At 42.4% G+C, this 26,915-nt stretch overlaps 1 protein-coding gene across 1 annotated transcript in view; it reads left to right on the top strand.

Moving 5' to 3' along the window:
• LOC142775123 (uncharacterized) overlaps window positions 1-26,915 on the top strand; it is a 789,190-nt gene that overhangs the window by 138,277 nt on the left and 623,998 nt on the right. The window contains exons 6-7 of the mRNA XM_075876470.1: window positions 16,548-16,632; window positions 22,759-22,920. Of these exons, the coding sequence (XP_075732585.1) occupies window positions 16,548-16,632; window positions 22,759-22,920 (247 nt within the window). The remainder of the gene's footprint in view (window positions 1-16,547; window positions 16,633-22,758; window positions 22,921-26,915) is intronic.

Raw genomic sequence — 26,915 nt, 5'->3', positions numbered from 1 at the left:
CGTTACAATTTCGGCACTGGGGCCGACAGAGACTCGAAGAGCCGAGCTCTTCTCTCTAACACATAGATCAGCCTTTCGCCTAAGACCGCTGACTCACACACATGTCGTCTCTCCGACATGGGGACTCCTCTCTCGTAGGACCTCCGATCGCGACGCGCCGCAGGGCTTCTTTTATTTACACCGGGTCCAACCAAAATGTCCAATCAGAAGCGCCGCTGGTCGTCAGCGCAGATTCTTCCAATGGGGTTGCCGCGCCATGCGTCAGACCACCAGACACGAGAACGCCGGCTCGCTGTCACGTGCGCCGCTGACTCAATGCACGTGGGCGAGAGGGGCGCCGCGCGTGTTCACGCCGTCGAGGTGATCGCGCCAGGCCGACTGCGGGCTGGCCTTGACCCAGATTGCCTTTTTCAGAGGCACGGTCGTTTGACGAGGACTCGCTGGCATAACAGCATGCATGCGCATACAAAGAACTTCATTGGAGTCCTAAGGAACAAGACTAAAAGAGGCCTAGAGACCTCCCCCATGAAGTCGGTGGCGCCACTTATGTCGGAACCAGGAGATGATGACAATCGCCGAGGACACCAGCCCTCTGCACGGCCTGGCGTTAATGCGTGAGGTCGGGACCGGACTGCGCAGTCGCTCATCCCTGGTGGCCACATCGTGTAAAGGGGAGCTCACGTTAAGTAGGCATAGCCAGAGCGTATGGCCGAAGGAGCACGTTTTGTGTCCGCATTTAGAATGTTGTGGAAGATCAAGATCTCTATTTCTCTTCTCTCTATTTCCTCTCTTCCCCAGTGCGCATGCGCGCGTCTCACCCCTCAATCCTCTTCTACGCTCCACCCCTTCTTACCTCGCAACACTGACGCCGGCAGGGTCTGCCAGTGAGTTACTTCACCTAAAAAACCTACTGCTCGGCCTGCACAACCGTTCATTTGCCACCCCGTATATATAGGCACTGGATGGTGACCTTCAAGGTAGTGCCGGTGGGAGATTCCTCCTGTGCGTTGTTGAACAATGAAAATTCACAGCAGTCGCGTTAACTAAAAGCTGACTGTGGGCCTTTGTGTCCAGTCGGAGTCATGTGCCTCTTATTGCCCATTAGCAAAGATTGGCATGTTCCAATGGGAAACAAAAAGTCCATAACTGGGTGCTTAGTGCCTCGAAAGTTTTCTCTCCTGCGCAACGCCACGATGAGTGTCAGCTTCAACGCCGCCGCCAGTGAAAGTGATAGCAGCCACTGCTTAGAAACTACACGTGGTTTCTTTTAGCAAGACATGGTGTGATTTTGTTCCCTTCTTTTGCTTATTGACACTTTAAAGCATGCAGTTTTTGATTATTATTAATAATAAAATATTATTATTATTATTATTATTATTATTATTATTATTATTATTATTATTATTATTATTATTATTATTATTATTATTATTATTATTATTATTATTATTATTATTATTATTATTATTATTATTATTATTATTATTATTATTATTATTATTCCCGCATGCCTTGAATAGCGCAGTCACAGAAATTGAGCTATATTCCTCAAAGAAGCGGGCAATAAATCCACAAAACATAGGTAGAGGGAGGTGCGATTCAAAAAACGAAATTGTTCTCCTTCGAACTTAGTTCAAGTTTCAGTAAAGCATGCGAGACATGAACTACTAACCTCATGGGTCTTTGTTTGTCTTCTTTTCTTATATTGCGTCCCTGTTTGCACGCTTGACCATCTCTAAACTTGCTCGTTCGGACATATGTGAAAACGTGCCGTCAATTTGTAGATATGAATAACCAAAAATAAACATATCTGGGGTTTTACGTTCCCAAATCACAATAATATTAAGAGGAAGCCGTTGAGTGAGAGGGCTCCAGAAATTTCGGCCATGGTATTCTTCAATTGAATTGGCATCACACAGTACACGGGCCTCTACCCTTTCTCCTACATCAAAATTCGTTCAGCGCAGCCGCGGTGAAACCCGCACCCTAACCGCCACAACACCGTGACAGATGAGTGATAAAACAGTTAAAGCTGACGCACCACAAGCTACTACTCTGACTCCTGCCCTCTCTGTATCTTACACAAATGACATCGCCCAAATATTTGATTCCTGTAAGCTTGTTACATTTTCATCCTTGAGAAGAAATTAGCGAGTATGCTACCTTTTGGATTCTCAGTGTCTTGTATACTATAAAAAATATGATAAATTCTTAATATAATGATTCTGAATTGACGAACGCGAATGCGGTATATCTATCGCACTCCGGATATTCGAACCTATTGCCAGCCAAAGAGTATACTCAGGGTCACAGAATATTATTCTTATGATTTCGGTAAAAATTCTTACTGTAAATGTCTACCAGCATGTGACATTCAATGAGCATGTAAGGGACATTTAGTCAAGCCTATAAAAAGCTGCGTAGTGCGTTCGATTAAATGCGTAACATATGTAACGTAAATATCAAATCAACTTATATATCACCCTTTATTTCAATAATATAATTATTAACACGCATTGCATAAATTACAATGAGTGACTTAGTTACGTACTTAGATACGTACTCCATTGCATTTGTGTTGTCTGATAGTTTTTCCCGTCTGCACGCATTACTTCTTGTCATGATGAATGCCAACCAACTAGCTCAACTTCTGGTGTTTCAGGATACTTGAAATGTGTCGCAACACTGCAAAGATTATTATGCAGAGGTGTGTGCATATAAACTGCGAACTTTCCTCTTCTTCTTCATCTTTCCATTTTTTGGTTCTTCCATAGTGCGCCTCTCCCTCATGACCACTCTCTTTTTCTCTCTTTCTTTCTCTCTTCTTTTACATCCACCATTTGAGGATAAGCTATACAAATACAACAAACTCGGTGTATCAAAAACTTACCAAACAAGGCGAAGCATACAAGTGTTTTGCGTCCAATGTAACGTGTTGTAACAAAAACACAGCTAAGAAGCTGATTCATATATATTTAGCTTTTCGCTACAAGCAATTTCATTAAAAAGCCTACAAACACGTCACGTCTCTGATTTCAGCATGCCCCCCGCAATATAAAACCACGTGTACAAAAAACTGAAATACTTAAAATTTGCTGACTACCACCGTCTGCCAGCGAAGCCTGACACTTCTTTACCTGTTTTTTTCTTGACCGTCGTTCAAATGGCGCTCAAGGCGCCGACTGGTGCGACGCAAGACGACCTAGTGCTGTCTTCGTTGCGCACTTCACGCTGTGCTGAAATAGACGTTCTATTTTTTTTTTGTCAGATTTCACAACTTTCCCTTATTAAACGTCATTCGTAAACCTAGCTTCAATACGCTGCACATGACTTAAATGAGTTATTCATTTAGGATATTCGGCGCTTTTTTAGGAGGAACGGCAACTTTATTGCGTTTCTGCGCGTGTTTATTTGACGGCTCTATTTGCGATAACGGCCCCTCACATCTCGCAATTCCGCTGAGTAAACCAATTTCAGAACAGAGAAACAGGACAACCGAAAGCGCGAACTTAGCGGGTCTAGTTAAATCTAATCGCGCTTTTCTTTACAATTTTTTTTCGCTTCACGAAGCTGTGTGACTAGATCCTTCGAGCGCAGATGTTTGCTGAGTGATGCAACTAGCCTGAAAGGCTTGGCGTCGAACAAGGAGAGCCTCGCATTCTTATTATGCTCGCCTGTCAGGTGTCATCAATTCAAGCGAAATATTTAGGCAGCCGGAGCTAATCGCAGCCTAACACACTTCCACGCAGAATCCCCTCTTTTTTGTGCGCTTACATTTTATCAAATGCGCTCCTCACTTCTGCTTCCGCCTATACACATGCAGCGCGACGGGTACAAGCGTTGCTCAGCACCACCGTATACGGTGTGCATTCTACCTCTCTGCGCTTTGCATCATGCAGCCAAGAAATGGTCTTTGTGTTTCTATGCTTATAATTCGCATTCCGTAAACACTGCAGAGGAGCTGCATCCTTGACACAGTGTCAGCTGTGTCTTCGTCGAAGTACTCCCGAAAGCAAATATTAGTAAAATGTGTGCCTTTTTTTTTCTTCTCACTTCTTGATAATAAGGCATACCTTAAAACACACGCGTATTACTATGCTTCAGTAAAAAGAGAGGCACCCATTTGGTATGCTTCACTGACATCTGCAAATTCCGTTCCTCGAAGCATTTCTCGTAGTTCAATATCGCTCACACGAAAGCTTGGTTGCATATGATGTTATTATTGATGCTGTGCCGGCTCAGAATATCAAGCGTGTTAGGGCAAAGAGCTCCACATAACGGAAAGTAAGTAGGTTTCCTCTCACTAAAAAATACTGGTAAAAAAGCAGTGAGGAAATACGAAGGGCGAATAAACACGTTTGAGATTGCTATTTCACGGTGAGCGTTGCAGTTTTGAGCACCCATAAATAATAAAAATCACATTTCCGAAACACAAAATCTGTAATCGAACGATCGCAACAACAATCTCTAGTTAATCAGTCCAAAAGTTTGTATTACATTATCAATCTCATCTGTAGTTATTCATTGCAATAATATATATATATATATATATATATATATATATATATATATATATATATATATATATAGGATGAGAAGAGACACACGTACTGGTTGTCCTAATATTATTTCAAACGGTTTTGCGGTGGACAGGTTTTCGTTAATGTTTGCGAACAAAGCTCTTGTTCGCAAAGCCTGACGAAGACCGGTCCACTGGTCGAAACAATAAGTTTAAGACAACCACCACTAAGTTGTGTCTTTTTTCTTACCAAGTACGTTTGGCCCATTGTAAAAATGTTCTCTCTCCCTCTCTTTATATATATACATATATATATATATATATATATATATGAGATCTAACAGACAGTAATGCCAAGGAATGTACAGGGGAAGTTTTTAGAACCAATGGAATGTAAATAAGAAGAAAGAAGAAAGAAAAGTCGATGAAGAAGTAACCAGTCGTGAGCAGGAATCGAACCTACGACCTTCGAATAACGCGTTCGATGCTCTAACCACTGAGCTAACACAGCGGCCTTTCCTCCATCCATTTTTTTTTTGTTTATATGCAAATTTATAAGTAGGAGTGACAGTCAGCGCCATCTATAGACCAAACGACGAGTGTGAGAACACTCTTATTCGCATGTTTGGCGTCACGTAGCACGTAAACTCATTATGAGCGGGCAGCTGAATAATTGTCACTTCGTGCCGTCGTCAACAATAACCTTTCTTGCTTTCCTGTTGTAGATAAAGGTCGCGGGTGTCTTTGTTTTGCAGGTTTTTACGTATATGTAACAGTTTATTGAGCCTATAATAACGACGCTATTGGCCTCAAACTTTATTTCGCCTGTCTATTTATGGCGTCTGTAACTTGCTGTTATATTGCCTAAAATTTTTGCTCTCTACATCACTTTCGTTACTATGGCTTTTGAACTCATGTCCTGCATTGTTTTTTGTCCTTTTTTTTACAGAGCTAGTCTTTAATCGAGGCTAACCTTCTTCCCGATTCAGGAGTTCCGTGGAACTTCAGGTAAACTTCCTCGTTGTCGTCTACTTCGTAACTGAGAGCAGCAGCATCGGCACATATGAACGCGAATGCCTTATGTGTTGTCTTGCTTGGCGGTAACTTTGTGCGTAGGCGAGCGAAAACTACGCCATGGCGTATACCCCTTTTTGCGGCTCCGACCAAATGAGCTTCAAGCGACAACGCAACCCAATCATTCTGATACCACAGAGCCACGCCAGTGCTTAATACTGCCATATTGGAAGTACGCAATGGACCTATTTGATGTTTGCAAACAGTGGTAGGCACCGTCGACCTGCTGAGGCGCTTGTAACGATGTCGTGACGCGCAGGTTCCACCCAGTCGCAAAGTCACTAGTGCTCTCTATGATCACGTGATTTCTGGCACAGCAGCCAGCAGCTGCAAAGCTTCCTTTGAGCACAGCTTGATATACTCCTAACGAAAAAGAAAGCTGTACATTCGAATTCAAGTCTAAGAGACAAGCGTTCGTAAGTTTTGTCGTTTTTCACTGTGCAAGTGTAAGTCCACGTGTTAGCTAGCGAAGCTTTGTACCTGAAAACGCCAGTGAACAAATCAGGCAAGAATGACACCGACAAAGCGTGTCGTCTGTGCGTTCTTGCCTGCCGTGTTTGTGAACATTGCAACGCTTTTTCTTTGTTCATTTTTGTTGAGCAATGATTTTATTGTCCAAATAGCCCCTACACAAGCTCTTCGGGTAGCTGCGTTGTTTTTGAATAACAGTATATATCCGCGGTTGTTTACTTAGATACCGCAATGGCCCAGTATCCTCTGATACGCTACGTTATGAACACGTTATGTTGGGCTAGTTTGTGTGTAGCTACATGAAGAACTTGGCGTGATGTTACGAACAAGTAGAAAAAAAAAGACAGAACGAGCACGTTTTCTGTACCTTATTCTCGTTTGTAACATTGCGCCACGTCTTTCAACACGTTGTGTTGAGCTTTTTTTCTTCATTCCACGGTTGTGACGAAGTCCTATGTAAGGCGTAAAGTTGAAGATAACGCATTTCTAATCATCAATGGCTGCAGTACTTACCACCCTCTGTGGTACTTGAAAGTTTCTGAATTGAGAACTGTCACAGGCATTGTCAATCATCCCTTTAGCATGAGAGAAATTGGGCGTGTTTGTTCAGAATTTTACTTGAAAGACGCAGAAGGCGAGATAACCACACAAAAAAGCAGAAAAACAGGATAGCGTGTTGCTCCTTTCTTTTGTGGTTGTCTTTTCGCGCCTTTTTCAATATCAGTCTTCTCTAACGAAATGCAGCTCTCTAGTGTACTACGTCACCGCTTTGTCACCAACCTATTAAACAGTCCTTCGTTAAACAGTGCATGCCATTAGCTGAGGTTACTGGCCAACGCTAAGTATCGCTTACGAATGAAACAATTTAGTAAATATGGCTTTAACGTCCATGTTCATAAAAACGTATTATGCTAAAACTATTCGCATGAGAAAATTTCTGCCAATCCTGATGCTAAAGACGTCTTTAGCGAAGCCGAGTGTCTCGTCACAAAGAACGCCTAAGAATGAAAAGTTCAGTGAATGCGGTGTCAGTTCTTTGGCTACCCCACATATTTATTTTTGCTCGCCCTATAAGCCAACCGACAAACCGCAGGCGCTGCTCTCCTGATGGTCTGAATCCTGTGCTGCTGCGCTTCGAAGATAGAAACTTGGAGTCCCAGTTCCAGAATCAGCCGGACCCTCAGTTCCAACAGTGCGTCATCGGTTAGGCGCTGTTATTCACCACCATTGTCACCGTGCAGCTTCTCACGCTCCAAGCGTAAGGCTGGAATTATTTACAAAGATATTTTTGTGTGCATATTATGCCACTCTTAGCCACAGGCGCATGAGTCCATATTCTTGTTTGTGGCCACTTATGCTGTTTTGAGGTAGCTATTTCTCACTTAGTATAACTATAGGAAGCAGAAGCTTTACCTAGCTTCCTAAGTAATTTTATTATTCTGGTAGGATGGGCAAAACGAACCTGTGCTCTCGATGGTAGATATTCAGCTGATTTGTTCAACAAAGTTAGCGGAAACTTGGTTTATTTGTTTGTTTCCCATATACGAGTATGTCCGTAGATATCTTGCGGCACCCCTCCTCCCCCAGCTTATCTCACGCCTTTTCCATACTTCTCTTTTTCCAATGCGAAGCATTTCTTTGCGTACCGCAAACACTTTTGTCATCTATCTATCTATCTATCTATCTATCTATCTATCTATCTATCTATCTATCTATCTATCTATCTATCTATCTATCTATTTATCTGTTTATCTATCTATCTATCTATCTATCTATCTATATGTCTATCTATCTATATATCTATTGATACATCTATCTATCTTTCTAGCTATATATCTAGCCACCTTTGTCTGGGTGCTGTCGGGATCGCCTCCTGAACTTTGGAAGGGTAGACCAAAATTAGTATGAGAGGCTAAGAGGGCTGCGCGAGTATGACTGGCTGGTCATCACATGAAAAATGTCACAATCTCGTCGCGTACGTCGTCAAACACTTTCCAAGAAACTGTGCCACATACCCAGGAGCGGGCGTGCCCTACTGGTATGTGGGTATGTGCTTTCATGGGATAGACATTTTATATCTACCCAAAAACGGCATCACAGTCAACGATCACTGATGAGAACGCTTTCTTTTGAGCGTACGAAGCGGCTCAGCTGCGCTACCATCTACACTTCTAGCTCCAGCGTCGCAGAGTAGGTTGCTATTGCTCCTGCATTAACAGGCAGTGTGCACAGTTTATTCAGACTCCAAAGCTGCTATTATTGCATTTCAAGTGGGTATGGTAGCTCCCCTAGTCCTACAGATCCTTAAAAAAGCCAAACACCTAAAAATCACTCAATGGTCTGGTTTCATGCACACCTTGGAACTATTGAGGATGCTTCGATAAATGCGAACGAGGAGGTGCATTCGGCTGCACGACGTTTGACTGACCGTGTGCCGGATAACGTGCCATCTCCTGGGTTATCCGAGCCTCTCTGCACGTACTACGAGATAAGCAAGCACCTTTATCTCTCACGAAGAGTTCTGCCTCTGCCACACTACTCGTTATGCAGGGCCCAAGCTGTTATTCTTAGACTGCTCCAAACAAGAAGCTACTCCAGCCCTGCAGCACTGCATACAATATACCTCGATAGGTTTTCAAGCCTGAATTTTCTCTTGTGTGGTAGTTATGTGGACTTCGAGCATGTTCTATGGGGCTGTCTTTTTGCCAGCCGCTCTCCAGCAATACAAAATGAACAAGCTGATTGGGGCTCGGGACAATCCTGGCCGTCCAGAGGGCCCGCGCGAGAGTGGTCAGGTTTAACCTGACCGTCCCTGAGTAAGACGCTGACTTACTCGCGTCTATTGTGGACCTAAAGAAGTTGTTTTACTCACCCAGGAACGGCGAGAACACACATGGGTAGCTTGAGCATTAGGAAAAGGCTGCCATAGGCAACGTTGACCGGAAGAATGCAAACAATATTAAGCATAGTCCCAACAGGAATCGAACCCTAGCATTATGCGGGGAAACGAAGTACTCTACCACAGAGCCATGCCAGGTCCCGCAAACTCAAGTATTTTGCGTCGAAACGAAGTAATAACCATGGAGCCACGTCAGGCCCTGGACATATATTTAAATGAACCTTCAAATTTGCCTGCAGTACTGTCCGTCTAATTTTATAAACATTACATATGTACTCCTATGATACAACCGTCTTGTCAGGTTAACGTAAATTGTAGTTAGGCGTCTCCCGCTGAAATTGATTTCTGTAGAAGTGTTTACGACTACCATCCTCACACGCACAAGCGCAAATACCAGCGCTTCATATCAAGTTACCGCTCTTGGTGTTGTTGATATCCATGTTGCTGTTGGCATAGCTACGCAACTGTAAACAGCTGCTAATATAGAACACACGTGGCTATTTAACGTATGTGCATGTGTGTGGATTTCTACATATCAAATGAAATCAATTTTATTATTTGAGATTACAATGGACAACAAGGACATCCAGAAGGAGGTCCCATAGTATACACTGATATGGGACCTGCTATGAAATATAAACAAGAGTATTGGATTGGCAACAACAGTGGCAAAAATAATTGATTACAAGGTTACAAGTAACAATATACAGCTAATATAAAAGGATGAGGCTAACGTGAACTATATGGCATCGCAAATGTATATTTAGCGCCAATTCATAACGTCTCACTCAATGCAAAAATCACATTGACTTGCCATTTACATGCTTCCCATAACATCTATTCCCAAAGTACTTGGAATCTGCCGAACGTTTCTTGCATATGTTTTTGCTAGCTTCTCGCTTCACCTTGCGTAAGTGCATGTGTGCTAAAAAAAGACTGGTGAACCCTTAAGCTTCGCCTTTAAGAGTTGAACGCGATAGCGAGATCCTATCCTTAGTGCGTACCTCAAACACTTAGGGCATAACTTTTCTCACAAAAATACCTGGAGGGAAGTGTGGCGCAATCGTCTATGTGAAGTTCTCAAGGGGCCCCGTTGGAGCGCTGGGAATGACGGTATTTGTGTCGGTGATGCTTGTGTTGGCTGGTGTTCATCGATGCTTCGGATCAAAAGTGAATACGACTGCGTGAATTAAGCTTGTTTAAAACAAAACATTTCAAACGGATCTCATGTACGCGTATTATACTTAAAAATACAAGTCCACTCACCCTAACGGCAAAACCAAATGGCTAAAGAAAGAAAAACACGACATGAAATGGCAGAGGGAATGCTCGGTTTGTCGTCTGCCTGCCAAGTTTAGCGGCCGTTTGTTATTTCTTACGCTTTGTAACATTTTAAAACGACGCAGAAGGTTTCAGTGTTAAATAAACACGTTTCTGTGCAATGACAAAAATGAGTAGTTTACAACTTGCTTTTTTAGTAAAAATCAATCGTTTCACCGTGAAACCAGAGGCGTCTTTAAGGTATAAAAATCAAAGTCGAGTTCGAAGCTCACATATCCCGGCATTACCTTGCATCCAGTAGCTTACTAGCACCAGATTTCTCCCTAGGTAATTTTGTGAGAAACTATATGACTTAGTGCTTGAAATCTTTTCGAACTTGCTACGCACTCACTACGTGGGCTCGGGGGAATAGGCGAAGTAACGTGTGCGCCTTTTAAACTGGGTGGCCTCCTTCAAACAAAGAAGTCCTCACAGTAATCGCACCTGATGCCCGATGGCAATGTACGCTTGTACCACGTATTATTAGTGTAATATTCCATGTTGTATTGTGAAGCATACATACGGGACGTGTGTGCTGGTCAAGCATAAAAGGTACTTTCACTGCATATCCAAGCAGACGAAGTTATTTTCATTGTATTCACAAGCTGACGCATGGCTGTCACACAAAAACTGATAATTTTTCGCTCACGACTACAGACGCCGACGCTGGCATTTCTGTAAAACAAGCTCTTTAACGCTATCGCGTGAATGTTTTTTTTTTTTCACTTCACCTTGTCAATGAACTTGAACCTATTCAGACAATTTTTTTTATGAAGCGCTGCTTTCTTTCACAACTGTTCTACCTTACGGACAAAGCACGCTCTACAGGAGCGAGCAAACTATTGTTTTCATGGACCAAAATTGTGGCAGCTTGGCACTTTTCACGCCAAGCATGAACGAAGAGTGGAGCTGGATGGCCTTGTTTGTTTCTCTTTGATTTTTTTCTTTTTTATTTTTATGCTTGTTTCTTTATATTTTTTTCTCTATATATCTGTTTCACGTTCTTTCCACATCCATTGCCCTTTATTTTCTTACTTTTCCCCATCCCTGCTTCTTTCTCTCTCTCAGTTTTTCTTTATTTGTGTTTCTGTCTTCCACCTTAATTTCCTACTTTTGTTCTATATTTTTCGGGCTTGCTCTTTTTTTTGAGAGGAGGGGGGTGACGCTCACTCACGCGGCCTTATCTTGCGGGGAGGATCGTACGTCTTGGCTGGCCTTAGGCTTTACCTGGAACTATTCTGTTAGTTACCGGGGCCACAAAGGTCACTGCAATCATTACAGTCTTCGTTTGCAAAAGCGCGCGTTTTCAGACGCCGCGAAGTAACAACTGAGACGCTTATTAACGTGCTTGTATACCGGTTAGTACGTTTCGTGTGTCATTTGCGCGTGAGAAACGTTTTCTATTCCACGCGGGACCTTCGAATTTGTTGCTGTCGCGTTTATTGTTTCGCCTTTGCGGCAAAGCTGTGACATCTTCATTTCAATTGCTTCTTTTCTCTGTGTTTCTTTTTTCTCTTTCTTTCTCTGTTACTCTCTTTTTCACACGTTTGAAGTGCTTTTCTTCACTGAGCAGAGTTCAAGTCTAACGCTCGCACCTTCTGTACTGTATGGTAGGATTGGTCCACTTTTTGTGGCGCATATTCAGCTGTTGTTTTCTGCGCACCAACTTCAACAGCTCAACTGTTAAGACGTATTACGCTGAAATTTTAGCAAGAAATTAAATATTTCAGCCAATCATCACTTGGGATATATTACTAGTGAAGCCGACTGGCCAACAGAAAAAAACACAAAAGACAAATTTCCGGAATCTTTTCCCTGTTCTAGAGCGAAGAGGGGAGAGATATAAAGAAAACGACAGCAAAGTTTACCAAAACAAGTCTCCGGTTTTCTACCCTGTACTTAAGAGCCGGATGAAAAAAAACCATAATAAGGCATTGCAACGACACTGGGCTACAAAGCAAACAAAAGAAAACAAAGTCATTACTATAGCACTATCCAAGTTCTACTCATCAGCATTGCCTGCGAAAGTCAATGTTTCATTTAGTCCGCATTCATTTAGGGAACCAAAACAATGTCGTCGGAGCAGCTCGTGTAAGAGCGGGTAAGCCTGGAGCAAACTTGCGCCTAAAATAGTTACCAATAGTTCCTGTCAACCTTTGATATGAAGCAGCTCAGTGCGCTCATAAAGAAGTGCTAAGTAAATAAAAGCTGTCTACGTGCAGTGACATCAGATAATACATTTTATCTATGTCATACCAAATGAATCTAGCGATAGCAGATTTCAATACCGGCGCACGCAACCCGTGGCCTAGCTTTCGTCGGAACATTAGGCACTCGTACAGTCATATAGATTGAAACAAAGCAAATACAGCCTCATCAAGAATTTTTTTAGTATAAAAAATGTAGATTTATTCTTGTGCTATTGATCAGCTCTTAGTTTTGAAAACAGTGCGCAAACGTCACACCAAAGATAAGTCGTAAAAAATAATTGCAACAGGTTGTCAGTCATGAACATACGAGGTCACTAAACAAAAGGTAACTCACTTGTCTTGCTTTACTGGGCAACGATAGAGTATATGTAACCAGCACAGAAATATGTTTTTTTTTTCTTTTTTTGACGTGCTCCAAGCGTGTTTTCGTCGTCCTTAAAAAATTCATTGCCAAAGGGACATGCTTCTTTTCAAATCTCGCTTAATAAACAAAAAAACCTGCGACTCATTTCCTCGTTCTATCGCACTCCTGTGCTGTGACGATTGAGTCAACCTGCGCAGTCTTTTCACGGTGAGTAATGGGCAAAACGTACAAGGTTTTCGGAATGCGGAAGCATGGCGCGAAAAACGGCAGTACGTGTCTTTCGTTTACGGACCATCAATAAAAGAACGAGAGAACGCTTAAGTGATTTGGTCACTAATTGGCGTGAAGAGAGTTCCTCCACTCACGCCCACTTCACTGCGAGAAATGAAGTTGCCCGATTTTCTTTCTACTTTGATTTTTTTCACACTGTCGGAATGAACACGAGGCCGTCAAATACCATAGGCGCACTCACTGTTTGCGCAATCGCGAAGAAGCGTGGCTGAGAGCACTTGCCGGCAAGTCTTCTTCGTCTAGTCTAGGCATTTCGTCAATAGCTTGCTGCTGCAGTGGTCACATATAAGCAATAGCGCGCTGTAGTTTATAGTTTCGTGAAGCAATAACATAATGGAACACATTACTAATGCAGATTCATTCACTGCAAGAGGTACGAGAGAGATTACACGTGATGTGCTAAGAAATGTCATTTCTGTAATTGTTGTATCAAAGCTTAAGCGCATAAAGCTTTCGACAAAGCGTATTCATAATTAATATAACGGAACAACATTCTGAATTTTACGTATTTTACTCATGCCACAGTTTCTTTTCTATTGGAAATTTCAGAAGAAATGCGGCGTCAGAAACCTTCATGCTTTCAACCAACATTTTAAGCATTTTTTGCAAGAGCATGCCTGTTTTTCAAACGACGTTCTACATTTTTGGCGTAAATTGCAATGAGTGTAAAACAGCCATGATGATGGCTCGGGAAAAAATCTAAAAAAAAACTCATAACTTATTTCGCACAAGTGTTATTTATATAACCGTTTTACAAGTTTAAAGGAAAGTTACCACTGCACCTTCCCTTAAGGGGCCACTCCCCACCCCGCGCTTAAAAACAAGAAGGTTGTTTTCTTCTCTCCTTCGCACACGCGATGTTTCCTCCTCGCCCCTTAATTCTTTTAAGCACGTGAACAATGACAGCACTAAGCGGTAGAGCCTGTCAGGATTTCGCACTTCTCGGCTACATGCTAATATTGCCACTTGCGCAGTTGTAAATACACAAACTGAAGCGTGACTGCTTGATCGTGCATGACATTCTTGCAAGACAAAGAAGAACGGATAGGCGGCTGTCTGGCGAAGCAGGGCTGGACACAAAGCACATTTGATATTTCGCGTATATAGACCAATCTAGATCCTGTATGCTATACACGTCATGCATGGGAACTACTGTCTGCGTCACAGAACTGCGCAAGAAAGACAAGAAATATCAGGAGAGAATATTGCGCCCCTTTTTTGTATTTTTAGAGCCTGGTGAGTGGCTGTTTAAGTTAATGCATGCGTGCAGGTATAAATTCTCTTAACGGTGTCACACTGAACACTGTTTTCAGCTTAGGCGCACTGAGTATTTCGATGTAACGGCTCTGTTACCACGCAATCCATGTCTTTCACTTTTGATGTTGTTGTACATTCAGCACCACTTTTACATAATAGTGGGGCTCGTTCGGTGTATAATTCCCAGTGTTTCTTAGTCAATTTACTTATGTGTTTCGACAGACTACATATACAGCTGGAGCTTACGCGATGTAATTAAGCGTATACAGCGTGACACTAACCACGTATTCAAAGGCAATAATGGGTGGACAGGTGCCGTTAATAAGTAAGGAAAAAACAAAAAATTGAGCTTGCAAACCCGAAAACTTTTGTTGAGGTGTTAGAAAGCGAATAAACGGATCACCGCGAGTTAAATTCAGGTAATGTTTTTGGTGTTGTAGAACGCAACTCTCTCCACTCGGTGCGCGAGACGCACCACCCGAGGTGGTAAGGCAAAGTGGGAGGAAGTAACGTACTGCAGCTGTAAAATAACGGTCATTGACTTGCTGTTCGCTTGAAGAGCAAATAAAACGTCGGAGAAGTTTTAGTACTGCTGAAAAAAACTGTTATTTAAAGACTGTATAGAACATACAAGGTTACAGACATAAAGGTTACAAAAAAAGAAGACACTTTAAAAATGAACCACCTTCTGTAGGGTGACCCTACGGGGTTTGACGGAGCCTACGGTGCCTAGCACCTTAAGCCCGGTTCAGAACGCCTGGCGGAACTCCTGGGCCTCTTCTTATTCTCTCGGTGCTCTGCCCTTACACAACTCTCGTTGAATCATCGCCTATTTTCCCTCTGATAAGACAGCACACTTGGTCAATCGAAAACCCGCCACAAGGACACCACCTTCGTGCACATGTATGGGCTTATTACTTTACCCTAGTACCACAACAACCAAATTGTAAGTAAAACAATGCTAGAAAAACTCATAGAGACAAGGGCAAGCTCAGTGCGCACGCAATTATCTAAACTTAAAGCTACGCGTACTGCGATTCGCGGCCATAACAAGGACGTCCCTGGTGAAATGTCAACTTATTGCCGACAGCACTGTAATCCGCCTGTCCACGGTGCCTTGTAGGTGTAACCAATGGCTCGCCGCATGTGGTTCTACTTCAGAGTTTGTTTCAAAAGATTATCGCGGAAATGGCCGGAGGCATGTCAAGGTGACAGTATTCATCACAGGTGCCGCTTGCACGTGTCGCAAGCCCGCCCGCTTCCGAGAGCCGACAGAAGCAAGCCATACCACAATGAAAGGTTGAAGGCGATCACACGGTATCGCAACGCGCGCCGCCTTAACACGGCGGCGCCTTGAAAGCGCGCGAACAGCAAGTGGCTGGGCCTCAGCCGAACCGATACGAGGTGTCACCCCGCCACGCTGGGTCTCGGAAGAGGTCCACTGATGCGCACGCCGAAAGTGCCATGAGGTAATTAGGAAGTCGTACCTACCCCCTCGTCGCCCACGTGGGGGTTGGTTCCTTTGTCCGGAGTTAACGGGAACTAGAAGTGATCGGTAATCTCATGCGAGCACCCGGCCGTGTCTGTGTGGTGAGGGCAGATCTGGTTACACACTTCGACTGAGTGACGTCAAAGCAATGCCGAAGCAAATGCAGCACAACGGCTTACATGCCTCCCGAAGCTTACCACACAAAAGAAATAAAAGTGAACCAAAACCTGCCGCGTAACCACATCTTACCGCGGTCCTACAAACGAGTTTTAAAAATAACCTGTTACCACGGAAGTTTATTATATTTTTCGGTGACTGCATTTTTTGGCTATCGGAAGGCAATTTTAGTAAATTACTCCCAACTTAATTTGGTGTAAAATAGAGCAACATTATAAACTCCTTCTGCCAATGTTCGTGACATAATTTTTGCTTACGTTTGACCATCGCCATACAATTTGTCGAGTGGAAAGTAATGTAATGAAAAACGTGGCTTGCATTCCGGGATCTAACCTTAATGAAGGTAGCGTTCGCGGTCTCTGCTGAAGCGCACAAAACCATTGTGCGTGTGTTGTCCTGGAGCAACGCACGCGCGCCACCAAAATGGATCGGTGGTCGGGGCCACTATTCGACACTCCGATTCTCTCGCATCCCAGGCACCTGATGCTCCTGTGTGTGCTCGCCTCTGCCTCCATTGTCCTGGGCGTGCTCAACCTGGCACCATGCACGCGCCAGTGTCAGGTATGCCTCTTCCGAGCCTCTCGTGATTGCAACTCATTTTCTGGCATGCATGCTACTACTTACCTACTGGGCAATTATCTTCATTTTATTTAGGTCGCTTTTGCTTGACTGTAAAGGGCATCGTTTCTTATCAGTCTCGCAATGTGTAATGTGCGAAGTAAGCTGGTTAAGTGACTCTTAGCTGTGTCTGATTTGTAAAAAGTGGTACTGAAAGAAACGCGATTAAATCGGCAGCCTACTTTCATTGCGGTTCATGGCAATAAAAAGATGCTATAGTGGCTTTTTTTAGTATCATGGATGACTCTACTGACGTTTTATTACCATCTAGGCAACAACCGTTTCAAGAGAAATGCGAAACAGCAGAGAGTGTAGATGCTGCACTATTCGCATTCCTTATCAGTCGCACTTCACTCCTTAGTTAGTATGAGACAAGACTTCAATTGAATGAACCAATATTATATACTATATACATCAAAAGTTCGTACAAAAAATAGTGTGGGTGAAAAACAAATAATTCATCAGAATAAAAATAATTGGACGTGCATTTTGCGATTGGCATGCACTTACTGGAATTTTAACAATATTGGTGACACTTCCTATAGCACGAAAATCGAACAAATGTCGACTTTTAGTTAAATTGTTTTTTTTTCTGGATTAAAAAAAGATACACCACTCATTCTAGTTACACTCGTTTCAGTATAGCAAACATAACTGGCAAATCTGGCGAATTAGGGCTTACTCACAGTCGCAGCAAAAACAAATGCTAACTTGGAATTCAGACAAGCGGTGTGCGGGACATGCACTGAACTGGCAGGAATCAGAAGAGTTCAGCGAATTTTTCGGCTATGAATTTGATTTAAGCACGCTCTGGCAGCATACACTGCCGTGGCCTGAAAAACGGCTCTTTTGCAACATATACCACGTATCTCTCTTGCTGTGGCTTCCGAAACGATGGTACATGCGTCACTGTGTGGCGGAACCAACACAGCTCAAACAACAAGCTACTGTAACACTTTGCAATTGCAGAATTTAAAGTCAATCAACTGCCATTGATTCGGAATCGTAAGAAGGGCACCAGCATCGACACATTTATGTCCAAATCATGCTATTCAAATACGTTGGCGTTCCGCGTAGTCGTGCCTCGTAGCGGAGGAGGAAGAGAGCAAATAACACTCGCGCCACCGCTTCTGCAGTGAATTGCCTTGTATTTTCTATTTCAAAACTTTAAAAAAATGGGATTGGCTAGAGTAGTGATGGCTCCAACGCCACCATTTTTCATTTTATATCGAAATGTGGCTATAGCTAAACTTTGTGGAAGGAGGAAGAACTAACTATTGTTGTTTTTATTAAACTTTTGTCGTAAATAATGCATTAGTACTTTTACATGAATTGTACTATCTTGACATATTTTTATTTATTAACCCAAACAGTCTATTTAAAAAATTTTGAAGTTGTGAATTTATGAAGAAATCCCGTATAATTGCAAAGTGCGCCTTTCCTATTCGAACTTCAGCGTTAAAAGGAGAAAAAAAATTCCGCCATATCCACGAAGTGAATGATGATGAGTGGGCGAAGCTCCGGAGGTAAACCTGGTAAACCATGAATCCTCTGTACATTTTGCCCACTCGATTTTATTATATCGCTCCCCCTAGCGTACGTCGCCGCACTAAATCGAACGATTGCCTTCAACCAATGACACGCGCCATATGTGACATCATTCCTATTTTATAAGATCTCGCGTCTTTCATCAACTACATGTACCGCTTTCTAGTTTATAACATCTTGCATCTTTTCATCATCAGCTACAAGTACCACCATCCAGTAAACACTACAAGAACTAAACGAGAGGTGGCTACATACAGGAGACAGTACCGCCACCTAGTGAACACTGCAAGAACTAAACTAGAGGTGACTACATACAGGGGACGGTACCGCCATCTAGTGAACACTGCAAGAACTAAACTAGAGGTGGCTACATACAGGCTACAGGGGACGCACAGCCCACGCCCTAAGGAGCTTCGCCCCTAAAACAGCAGAAGCCTCTCTTCTGCTGCACCACCGTAGTAGCAAAGGCTGTAAGAAGTGGTAATAAATGTGTATGTAGCTTGCGGAATATCACTCCCATTTTGACTATTGTTCTCAGTGGTAGACTCAAAAATGAGAATGGCAAAACTAAGCACGTACTTGCGTTGTTAAGTTATCCACTACGACGCTTGCCTCTGTGGATGGTCGCTGGGAGAATTTCGGTTGGAAGTTTCGCGATGCATGGGCGGCATGTTTTTTCGCAAACACTGAGCACGCCCATAGTGACTATGTCACAGCAGTCGTGAGTGAAATGAATGGCAAGCATGGCCGGTATCACCATTTTCCGAGAGATTGATTTTGTGAAGCTTGCCTCTGCGCCTTGTGTCCTCGCATCGCGAAGAAATAAAGCTTAGAAAGGTTTTATGGCACACGTGCCTACATCGTCGAAGCCTCTAATGCTTCTGTATTTTGTCGAAAGTTGTCTGGGGACTAACTGCAGGGGTCAGTGGTAGAGACTACATAAATTATGGCCACCTGCACAACCCGTGGGTCCGCTCAGAGAGCACACCGTTTACACTTTATCGCGCGCCCTTCCCTTAAACAAACGACAAAAGTGGAGAAACTTACGAATAGCGTCAAATACTTACTCGTATTCCTTACCTCATTTTATGACACATGCTCACCGATTTCCTTATTGATTAGGCTTTCAAACAACTATTTTGTACATTATCACTTGATCTGTTCATTTTTTTGTCAGTTTTTGTTTGTCGACAGCAATTTTCTAGCAATTACGTGCTTCTACACTCTTAATCAGGTATCACTTAAGGTGCTAGACACAACTAGGAAACTTGCCATTTTTTCGTAGGGTTTCCTTGGCATAGCAAGTATATAAACAGAACCTGACTAAGAGTGTAAAATCTGAGTGCGTGGTGTTTAATTGTTGACAACTCAGCAAGCGTTTCAGCTGGGTATTTAAGGTTCTCGGCTGCTGACCTGAAGATCGTGAGTTCGGTCCCGGCAGTGGCAGTCTCATCTCGAGGTAGGCCCAACGCTGGAGGTCCATGCAGTGTACGGTGTTGGTGTGCGTTAAATAATCCCCAACACGTGATCAAAATTGTCCCGAGCCCTACAACACGGCATCTTTTGTAAATCTTGAGTAGCTACAGGAACCCGACAAACCAAATGACGCTCACAGCTAGCTGAAAAAGGACACAAAGCTAAATATACCTTCCATGATCGCACGTAGCTGGTGCGACTGAATTTTGTGCTGGCAGCGGGAGCGCTGATTGCACAAACGTTGTGGTAACTGGTTGTAGTGCCGGACCTGTAGCTGATGTACCGGTGGCAATATGTCATCTGCAAGTTTTTGATGGAGTTACCTTTTTCTTGTCTCTTTGTCACACTTCAAAGTATTACGAAAAAATGTATTGTTTTGCGCGTGTATAACTTCTTTTGTTTATCCTTGCTCTATATCAGCTAATTAAAAACAGTTACTTTTCCTGTGTTTTAAACGCTTGTGATCGTCTGTTTGCTTAACAATGATAGGGCCCAACAACTTTCGTTTGTGATCGTATACATAACAGCCAAAAAAAGCGTTCAGAACATATTTATGAAATTACAACACGTTCTTCTTCTGTAGTTTGTTAAACTGTATAAACACGCACATGCACGCGCGCACATACGCACCCACACGCACACACATTTAGTTTCGCTACGTTCTTGAGCCCACCTCATGTGCGTATTTTTTTAATATCACTTAAAATGCCTCCTCTGAAGTAAGAGAAGAAGTAAGGGCTCATTTTCTTTGTTAGACACAATATTATTGCGAACTAACAGACAAAGATGCAAATGAATGTTTAGGGGATGTTGTTAGAAGTTATCGTGATGGGAATGTGAAGAAAAGTGGACCAAAAGATAATTTTCTGCCGGTGGGTACCGAACTTGCGACTTTTTAATAACGCGTCTGATACTCTACCACCAAACTTTGGCACTTTTCCTTCTTCACATTTGCATTTGAATGGCTTCTATAGCACTTTCCTTTTTTGACGTCACTGTCTCTTAGTCCTCACTTGAAGTACCAAGGTTTGCATCGAGCAGGGCTAAATGTTCATCTTCCATTCCTTATGTAGCGTCTTCCGCGTGGGTGCAGCTTCCTAGTCGCGAAATACCTTATAGATTGTGCTTACGAGCCTTTCTTTTCTTTTTATAGCTTGAAAGTAATTTCAATTAGCGCATTCGTAATGCTGACATCACGTGTAGTGGACAGCTCACAGATGTTGTATGGGGAGCGTTTAGGGCGGGGGAGTGCGTCAAGCTTGACACACTTAGTTTTCTTCTTTGAAAAATGGTGAAATCAAAAATCATTACCAAACACACTTTTGACCCTGTTGATGTATCGGTCTCCAGGATATGCTAAAAAGTACATCGGAGTTACAGTGGAGATTATTCCGAAAAACAATGGAACGTCGTTCACATAACGAAACAGCAATAAATACTGAGCGCCCCTTATTGTCAAGCGGCGCACTGGCTGTGGCTTATTTTATTTCATAACTTGTCACTCAATTTTTCGCATACTGAACGGAAAACTAAAAATGTAAGCATATTCAAGCATTGGGTAAACTTATATTTAATATTTTGATATGTAATTGCGTCCTTTCGAGTCGACCGCATTCACTCAAGAAGACATGTATAACAGAGCATTTATTCAAGGGTGATATTTAGTCTACTTCTTATGGTTCGAGTGAAAAACAGAAGGCAAGTCGATATAATGATAACAAAGGAACGTTGGTTGTTTTGCACCATCCTTATCTATGCGGCATACGTTACCACAATAATTCAAGTTTTTACGCATAAAGAAAGAACTGATACCAAGATACTGCATTCGCTATATGTGAGACAACCATTTCCTTGTACCGCTCGTATTCCATCTTCATAATACTTCATTGATAATTTGCTACTACTATGCGATTATACACTTTTAATGGCTGGTGTAACGTAACGTTACACCAGCCATTAAAATTACACAGCCATTACACAGCCATTACGCATGGACTGTAGACATAAGTTCAGTTGTGGTGGAACAGACTCCCGAGTCCACGGCTTACAAAAAAGTTGCTCGCTGTTCGACATTTAAGTTTATAATGCCGTATCATGTAGTCATTCGCGTTCACATCGTACGTGGCAGCAGAGAATTCTGTGTCTCAGTGGTAGTACGAATAAGTTTTCCTGCTGGGAGTAACGGAAAGAAGACAAAAAGCCATTGCATTGAAATGGGAAGAACAGCGCTGCTTCACCATAAAAAATAAAAATAATCGTAGTGTTTTTCTCTCGAAAAAATTGTAGGATACCTACATTGCAATATTGTCCGACTTCAAGATATTTCTTTTGTAGCGCGACACTTTATGCAACTCCTGGCCGCTTATAGTAAATGGAAGTTTGTTATTGATTGTTTAGAGAGGAAGGCATAGGAAAGAAATGAAAAACCGCGGGTAATCATACAAGATAACGTCTAACTAATCTGTGTCTTTTAATTTCTTTCTTTCTTTCTTTCCTACGTTAGGTTATACGCTCCTAGATCAGAAAAAATTTAACTAATAAATACATTTTTATTCAGTTTGATAGTTTTTACGAAACACAGAACCGCTTTTAGAGAAATTTTAGTTGATACGAACTCAGATTTCCCAACTGCGAGAAGACAGTTATTAAAGAAACAAAGGTCTTTCAGTTCATTACGCCATAAACTTTTTATTGTTGCTTGCTCGCTTTTTACGAGTGCTGGATCTAAAGCTTAAGGCGCTTCACTTCATCTGCAGGCTTCGCTTCGGAGACGGTATTCAATGAGTCCCGATCAATTTTTGTCTATGTTATACGTCTACTATATGATCAATTCTAAGCAGCTGGCGGCGTGCTACAAAAATCCGTACAAAAAAGAAACATCAGAATGGTATATCAAAGGGGCTTTTTATTCCCTGCGAAGAAAAAATAAACCATCTGAAAGTGAATAAATTAAATAGGTGCAGGAATAGCAACTTTTGTTTTTACGTGTTAAGCTTCGTGGCAGCACGTATTGATGGACGTTTGACGTTTGTCGCCTCTCTTTAGCATTCACGACGGCGTGCGCCCATAAGCGTCCCTGATGTCTGCTTTTGCTGGATCCACTTCGGGCGATCACCTCGTGGTAAGGAAGAAGCTGACAACTCGACACTCCTGCATGTGATCGACGATGGTGCCGAGACAGGCGCACACGGAAGCATACTCATGGTAGTGAGTGCACACCAACTTTGTGAAATGTTTCGATGCCACTCAACGAGTGGCAAAATTAGTCATCAGTCTCCGTCGCACAGCACCAATAACATACCCGGTGGTGCTCCGGAGCTGACGATAGGGAGGAGCAGTAGCAGTTCTTTTGTAGGACTATTGGCGCACACTGCCACTCACAATATTTTGAAGACGACTGCATTCTATGTCCCCGAAGCCCTTTTCACTAACACTGAGGTGCGTCTAGCCCTTACATGAGGGCATTGCGGGTGCTACATTTATACTATTGAGCGTATATACTCACAGGATGCCCAAACTTTTGTACTTTGCACTGTCCACTGCTAAGAAATTTGTAATTGCATATTTCTCAAACAGCACTCGATGATTTCTCATTTCTTAGTGGTCTTGCGTAAACCACATATTATTTATGAATCCAGTGGTGGAATTCTTAACCACCACCGGACTAGAGTTTTGACGGGCATGCTCATACTCTGCGCGGGATGTAAATGTTTCAGGCTTTTTTGCATTGTAATTGGTATTTTCGAAAATTTTACAATGGCCTCGAAACAGTATAGCCAAAAGGCATTAAAACAGCACAGCAGACTCCACGTTCAAAGTGCAAATTTATTGAGCAAACCAGGTATGGGAATAAATTATCATAAGTAAGGCATTACGTTTCGCTCCGATGCATTAGCTTGATTTAAAGAGGCAGGTGGAGTCGACGAATCGTAAATAAAACTCGGTATGCAGCGCATTGCTTCAGATGTCAAATTGAGATTGCTTGCGCTATGACGTATCATATATAATGACTGAGCAGTAACTTCCATTTATCATGCTGTTGACTGCACGCTCAGAAGTATTTAAGCGACTGGGTTGCTAAGAAATAGGAATATAATTCACGGAGAGTATCTGAGCAACGTATGACTTGCAAGTGGCATACATCTCTTCAGCAATGATGCCGATGAACAGCAAAAGATAATTGAAGACATAAACTGAGCAAGCAGAGTAAATAGAAAGTAATAATGCTCAATAGCCTGGCGTGAGAAAAAAGAGTTTGCGATCCAAACCTTGGAGTCTCTACATGAATACGTACGCAGATATATATATACCTAGGAGTGCACATTGTAGGCTTTTTTCGAATGATGACTGATAATCTGGCGCATTCCTTAAACCAAAAAGTGTACAGTCAGTGTATATGGCCAGTTCCGATATATGGGGATGAAACTGGGATGTTAACGAAGAAGAAAAGTTTGGCAATACGTAGCGCGAAGTGGAATAGAAAATGATAGGTATAACATCAGAAGACAGCAGAATAGGTCAGGGGTAGCTTATATTGACAAAGAAAAATGGACCTGGGCCGGCCACATAATACGTCGGACAGACAACAGATGGTCGGTTAGAGCAACGGAACGGATACCAATGTGTGGGAAACGCAGCCGAGGACAGAAGCGAGTTAGATGGGACAACGACATTAATAAGTTTGCTGCTCTGAAATAGAATAAATTTGCGATACATAAAGTTAATAGGAGGTCATTGGGAGGTTTTTGTCCTGGCGTATAGTAGGCTGGTAACGATGATGAATTTGAACTATAGACGTCAGCTTGTGATTGCTATAGCTTGACTTGATGGTGAACTATACCATAAAATATATTGGTAGATCCCACGTACAGTGAGAATCGATTATATGCGAAGCACGAAAGAGGAAGCATGAATCGTCACATTAAAATCAGCACAACGTTACGAGGCGGTCGTAAATTGTGCCGTACATGACTTCCATGACATGATTATCATGTTTGCGCCTGACATTTGTGCTCGTCATGTTTTCACGTCACGTAATAGCAAATTTGGTATATGTGAAGCTGTAGTGAAACATCCGTGAGCGCGCTAGGAGCGTAGCGTACAGTCATGTTATACGTGGCACATATGCCAAGATTATCCTGTTTGAACGTGTCATTTACCATCAGAGTCTGTTCACGTCACGTGATACCAAGTTTGGTATTTGTGAAGCTAGTGAAACGGCCGCGAGTGCATTATGAGCGTGGTATGTAGTCATATTTTTACATGACACGCCTGTCTTGTTATCATGTTTGCGCCAGTCACATACCTTTGTCATTCATTCACGTCACGTAATACGAAATTCGGTGTACTTGAAGTCAGTGAAACGACCGCAAGGACATCATGAGCGTGGCATTTAGCCATGTTCCTAAATTACGCGCATACCAGGATTATCCTGTTTGTGCCAGTCGTCCGTTTGTACCTCCGTCGTCCATTTACGACATGCAACACCAAATTTGGTATATGCGAAGCTAGCGAAACGACCGCTAGTGCAATATGAGTGTGGTATGTAGTTTGGTTCTTTCATAACACCGCATATCATGCTTATTATGTTTAGACGTGTCATTTACCTTCGTTGTCCGTTCGCGTGAATTAATACCAAATTCGGCAGGTGTGAAAAAACGGCCGCTAGCGCATCTTGAGCATGGCATCATGTTCATACATGACACGCATATAATAATTATCATGTTTGTACCAGTCATGTACATCCGCCATTCATTCACTTCCTGTAGCACCAAATTTGGTATATGCGAAGCTAGCGAAGTGACCGCCAGCGCAATATGAGCGTGGTATGTAGACATGTTCCTACATGACACATATATCATAATTTCCACGTGACAGCCTGTCACTTATATTCCCCATGCAGTCATGTCATACCATACCAGTTTTGCGATATGTCATGTCAACAAAACCGCTAAAGGAGCAGCGAGATCATTACATGTAAATCATAATATTCATGTCATGTTTGTTTTAAGTTTTTTGTTACAACTACTCAGTTGTGCTCGCCATACAGTGATGTTATGCCATAAAATTTTTGTATAGATCCCACTATCCAAACGGCCAGGAGAGCTACCAATCGTAGGTGGCTGGATAGATAGATAGATAGATAGATAGATAGATAGATAGATAGATAGATAGATAGATAGATAGATAGATAGATAGATAGATAGATAGATAGATAGATAGATAGATAGATAGATAGATAGATAGATAGATAGATAGATAGATAGATAGATAGATAGATAGATAGATAGATAGATAGATAGATAGATAGATAGATAGATAGATAGATAGATACGGTCAACTCATGAAAGTTCGCTAAGAAATGCTTCGCATTTATAAACTGCGCTTATTCTGAGCTTTAAAGAGCGTAAGAGTGGGTGTGAAACCAAACAATATACTCTGCTAGCGTTGGTAGCTGGTTTGAACATTTTGAATCGCAAGTCGAGGACACTTTTTTTACATCCGCATGCAACTTTTAAGCGTACCACCGGATAAATAGAGCCAGTGTCGCCGTGATCGAATACACGTATTCTGCGTGGCAATAAAGTATTGTACCCCAGAGCCACGCGCAAACGCCTGAAATTGCTTTGAAAAAATAGCCTACACCAAAGGTCTAAAATGCGAACCACCATGTGGCCCGGTCAGCACATATATATCTTCATCTCATATTTTTCTTGATTTTTTTGAAAAAAGTATGTCAATATCTATACATAGGACATGACTGGCCTCAAGCATTTGTTGTTTCGTACGGTACCACATTCGGTCTCTTGTGCTTCTACATAAGTGGCGCATTGTCTACTTTGAAGAATTAGCGTGCAGATTTCAGTCATTCTGGAGATCGATACCGATGTGGTTCTCGAATCTTGATGTCAAATTCTCTTCATAAATGGTCCCTATATGAAATATGGAAGGGACCACCGTTCAAAAGACGTTAGCCATGCAGAGCCGGAGAAACGCTTAAAGGCGAATACAACCTTGACCCATCTATTAAAAGTAAATATAAACACAGAAATGCTCTCAGGATGTGTTACAAGGGTCCACTTAATGACAAAAATATCTACTAGCTCATTGGGACTGATTTTTTGTCACTTGAGTGCAGCCAGGCTTCCACCTTATTCTCTTGCAAGGCGTAAGATCTGCCGAGCATTCATTAATATCAAACG

Source organism: Rhipicephalus microplus, chromosome X (genome assembly GCF_043290135.1).
Source record: "Rhipicephalus microplus isolate Deutch F79 chromosome X, USDA_Rmic, whole genome shotgun sequence".
Lineage (NCBI taxonomy): Eukaryota > Metazoa > Arthropoda > Arachnida > Ixodida > Ixodidae > Rhipicephalus > Rhipicephalus microplus.
The sequence above is the reverse complement of the archived record's forward strand: the minus strand, read 5'-3'. Positions and strand labels throughout refer to the sequence as shown.